The 4,789-nt window shown below is 38.0% G+C and overlaps 1 protein-coding gene across 1 annotated transcript in view; it reads left to right on the top strand.

Moving 5' to 3' along the window:
• PTPN20 (protein tyrosine phosphatase non-receptor type 20) overlaps positions 1 to 4,789 on the top strand; it is a 125,988-nt gene that overhangs the window by 80,069 nt on the left and 41,130 nt on the right. Inside the window, exon 3 of the mRNA XM_007938681.1 lies at positions 55 to 145. Within this exon, the coding sequence (XP_007936872.1) occupies positions 55 to 145 (91 nt within the window). The remainder of the gene's footprint in view (positions 1 to 54; positions 146 to 4,789) is intronic.

Here is a 4,789-nt window from a genome sequence, read left to right as displayed (position 1 = left end):
ATATATATATATTTTGTTCTGTAAATTCATTATTTTATTTCTTTCTTTTTTAAGGATTTAGAAATTGAGAGCCCAACTTATGAGTTCAGCTGTGGGAATGAACCATCCAATAGAGACAAAAACAGATATCGGGATATTCTTCCATGTAAGCTAAAGATTATTTTGATATTTTCCTGTTTGGGAAAGAGATAAAAAAATGAGTTGTATGATCTTCCATATTACACATTTTGACCTGTGACCACAATGAAGAACATTAGTAGCTAGCAGTGAGTGACTGGGCATATTCTAGGATATGTGCTAGAATATGGTAAGAGTCAAATCCTCTGTTCCAGCTACTCCCCCAGCAACAGTCTCAGGGTTATTTATAGCACTTCTTCAACCTTGTTCTTACACATTGCTACTTTTTAGGCCATGAAACATCCAAAACATAAAGCCTAGTAAGCTAAGACATCTTTCACTTTGTGTACCACAAGCCCTGACCACATTCCCTGGCCATTTTGTTTAGACATTAAGATACAGTAGAGCTATTAAAAGATTTATCCCAGAAAATAATTTACTCTCCAATGGGAAGCTGCCCTTTGATTGTCTGCATATGTTAGGTGGAGAGTAGTGCCACCAACCTCCCACCCAATTACTTACAGTGAGTTATCTGTCTCAGGACAGCCATAGAACAGGGGAAAAATAAAAAATGCAGTTTTAATCTCAGACAGGAAATCCCATTCTGTGGCTCACATTCCTTTTAAACTCAAAATCTTTCCAAATTAAATTTACCATTTTTCTTCTTCAAACTTGACCCTACTCTTTTATTCTATATGTCATTTAATTTAACTTCCCAGTTGTCCAAACTAGAAAACTTTGAGTCATCTTCAATGTCCAGAAGTGGTCACAAAGTCCTTTTGATTCTACCTCCTTACCACGTGTAGAATCCTCCTGCAACTTTCTATTCCTACTGCTACTAACTTAGACCGAACCGTTTTTCTTGCTTAGTTGGTCTCTGTGTTCTTCCCTGCCTCCACTCAACAGCTACTGAAATTATTTTTCTAAAATGTAAATCAGAATATGTTATGCTACTTTTAATGTACTTCCTTGGCTCTCTCTCACTCTCTTGTTAGAGTCCTTTATGGACTCTACGTGGATTTTTTTCTCTGTTTGCCTTGGCTATTTTCAGCTCTTACAGAACTTCTTTTGTTTTTGGAATTGATCTTAGTGACAATCATAGAAAGCTTGATTTCTTCACCACACATGTCTTGAATTTATAGAGAAGGTTATTGAAGTCTCACATAAATGAAGTGAAAGAAATAATTAATTTGCCATCCTCTTCAAATGCTGAGAATACTGAATAGGGGAACTCAGCATCTCAGGACACTACAAGTACAAGTAGTTCTCAATTTGCATGGTTCCAATATGCACAAATTTCAAGTTACTGCATTTAGTTAAATAATACCAGTCTCTTAACAGCATGATTTAAATTTAGTTGCATTAACTGTGCGTAAATGCATAAGATACAAACTTCCCTGCCAGCTCTTCTATCCACAAATCACTATGTAAATAATAGATTACTGCCCAGTCATGGAACTTCTTTCAAAGTCTGTTGGTGATTGGTTACTGTGCATCTGTTACTCAGTTCATACAGATAGCAAAACATGTAGTTGTGTTGTCTCTTTGTCTTTCAGTAATAAACCCACTGTTCTGGTTACCTAGTGCCTCTCTGACAAGAATATACCACAAATGGGATGGCCTTAACAAACAGGAGTTTACTCTCTTACAGTTTGGAGGCTTCAAGTCCAAATTCAAAGTGCCAGGCTCTAGGGGCTGTGTGAAAGCCCCTCAACTTTGGGGTCCAGCTCTGCTGGCCCACTGGAGCTAGAGGCTTTTCTTCATTCAGACAGCTGCTAGCTGCTGAGGCTGAAACGCCCACGGTTGACAAGTAAAAAGGCACAGCCCTGATATTACCAAACCACATGGCAGGTCATTAATTCAAGTCCATTGTAAGTCCCAAAATCAGCAGAGCATGGCAGGCTGCTGAACAATGACATGGCTACATGCAGGGTCTGAGCGTGCCATAAGCTAGAGACCATTCCCCAAGGCCTCTGCTTATATACAGGAAGCAGACTGCATTCCCTAAGGCAGCTACTCAGCTGCTCACAGTAGATTCCACCATGGAGTTGATTACTAATCTCATCATGGGGAATACTGCACCCAGCTGCCCAGCCACTTAACCAGGCCCAGCCAAGTTGACACACAATCTGAATTACCACACCCACATGACATTTTTAAAAAATGAATAATCGAAAAGAGTGAATTGGGCAAAAAAGATGAAAGTGCAGCAGAGAAACAAAAAGGGATAACTGGAAGCGAAATTTGAATGAAATGTAAATGGTGATAGAATACATAGCTGGCCAGGGAGTGCTGACACTGTCACCTCTCTAGAGCCTCCAGATATGCAGCCAGAGGAACTTTTGAAGAACTTACTGACATAAATGAGGGAAGTGGTTGTGACAAAAAGGATGAAGATATCCTAGAGGAAGTGATGTTAGCAAGAAAACCTTTACATTAAAGAAACTCTTGGAGATATTTTACAACATACTAAGTGTAAAGGATAAAATGTTAGGGACTGATCCAAACTTAGAACAGGATATCAAAGTTTGCCAAGGCATGGAAAGATGCTTGCTCCGTATTTTAAGTTATATGATGAAAAGAAAAGGCAAGCACTATTCAAACTACTCTTGATTATTACTTACAAATAAAGTGTTTTAATTTTCAATATTTCTAATGTTTTGAGTGTTCTAAATAAATATTAGTTTTGATAGTTTTTCATCTCCTTTACATTTATTCTCTTACTTGGCTATTAGTTTCTCATTCATGGCTTGCAACTTGTTATGATACTAGAAGCTATGCCAGCAGCATTTCAGATACCAGTTGGGACACCCATAGAGTCAGGTTCCACTGGAACTTCCAGACTAAAGCAGATTAGGAAGAAAGTCTGACAATCTACTTGTGAAAATCAGCCAATGTAAACCTATGGATCACAATAGTACTTTGTCCAGTTTGCTTGCTGTGGACACAAAATCGGGAGAGTTCAGTTGCTAGAAAAAGACATCCTATTTGGTGAAGCTGAGGGCCAGTGATGGCATAGAGACCCTCCATGAGATAGATTGGCAGAGCTGCAATGATAAATTCAAGGATGCCAACAATCAGGATGCGAGACTGGGCTGTGTGTTTCAGTCTGTTGTTCATAAAGCGACCGTGAGTTGGAGTCAACTCAGTGGTAGCTCTCCCTCAATTTCTCTATTCATTTGTAACCAACAATAAAGAAATGTTTATTGTTTTGGCAACAATTTTTAAGATGCATGTAACAATTATAATTTTCCTATTGATTATTAAGAACACTTTACAAAGTTTCAGCTTGCATGGTTGTATTTAAGCCCCTATAGAACCATACAAACAAGAACAGCCCTTATTATTTAGTCCAGGGAATTTTCAGGTATAAATATAGTATCATGCATTTCTGTAACATTTTACAACTTTAAAAGCATTTTCAAATACATTATTTAATATAATCTTCATAGAATCCCTCTGAAGTACATCAGTCACATATCATTATTCCTAGTCATACAGAAGGTGACAAGCTCCGAGATCAAAAGCCATTTTAAAGGTTAATAAAGGAATGTGACCACCCTACATATCAGGTTCTTTACTCCCTGTCTTAATACTTTTTCAAGTACTTGTCACTGGGTCAGGATCTACTCAGAACTAATTAATAATGATAAGGAATTTATTAATTTTCTACTTTTCAGGGCATGTATGTACATTTCTCATTGAGTGCTCCCTACATTCATGTGAGGAAGTAAGGACAAATGATAATATTGAATTTCCTTGTTCTAACTTGTGATGATACATTTTCTGAATATAAAATTCTTGGTCATAATCTTTTCTTTTCAGACCTCCATACACATTACTCTATTGACTTCCAGCACTTAGGGTTACTTAAAAGATTTGGATGACAAGATGAGGTGGATTTCTTTATTGGCAACTTGTATTCTCCTGCCTTCATGACAGGACTAGTTTTTTCCTTATCTTTTAAATTGATTTTTCATTATTGTTGTTGTTAGGCACTGTCAAGTCAGTTCTGACTCATAGCAACCCTGTGTACAACAAAACAAAACACTGCTCAGTCCTGTGCCATCCTCATAATACTTGCTATGCTTAAGCCCATCATTGCAGCCACCATATCAATCCATCTCATTGAGGGTCTTCTCCCTTTTTATTGACCCTCTATTTTACCAAGCATGATAAGCTTCTCCAGGGCCTGATCCTTTCTAACAGCATAACCAAAGTACACGAGATGAATTCTGGCCATTCTTGCTTCTAAGGAGTATTCTGGTTGTGCTTCTTCCAAAACGAATTTGTTCATTCTTCTGGCAGTCCATGGTGTTTTCAGTATTCTTTGCCAACACCATAATTCAAATGCATCAATTCTTCCGCAGTATTCCTCATTCATTGTCCAGCTCTAACATTCATATGAGGCTTTTGAAAATAACATAGCTTGGACATCTTTGCTCTGTAACACTTTAAAGAGGTCTTGCAGCAGATTTGACCAATGCAATACATTATTTGATTTCTTGACTACTGCTTCCATGGGTGTAGATTTGTTGTTGTTGTTGTTGTTGTTGTTGTTGTTGTTATGTGCCATCGAGTCAGACCTGACTCATAGCGACCCCTCCTTGGGTTTCTGAGGCAGTATCACTACGGAAGTAGATTGCCCAACCTTCCTTCCAAGGAGTGGCTG

Source organism: Orycteropus afer, unplaced genomic scaffold, assembly GCF_000298275.1.
Source record: "Orycteropus afer afer isolate SDZICR_OR568_19922 unplaced genomic scaffold, OryAfe1.0 scaffold00052, whole genome shotgun sequence".
Classification (NCBI taxonomy): domain Eukaryota; kingdom Metazoa; phylum Chordata; class Mammalia; order Tubulidentata; family Orycteropodidae; genus Orycteropus; species Orycteropus afer.
The sequence above is the reverse complement of the archived record's forward strand: the minus strand, read 5'-3'. Positions and strand labels throughout refer to the sequence as shown.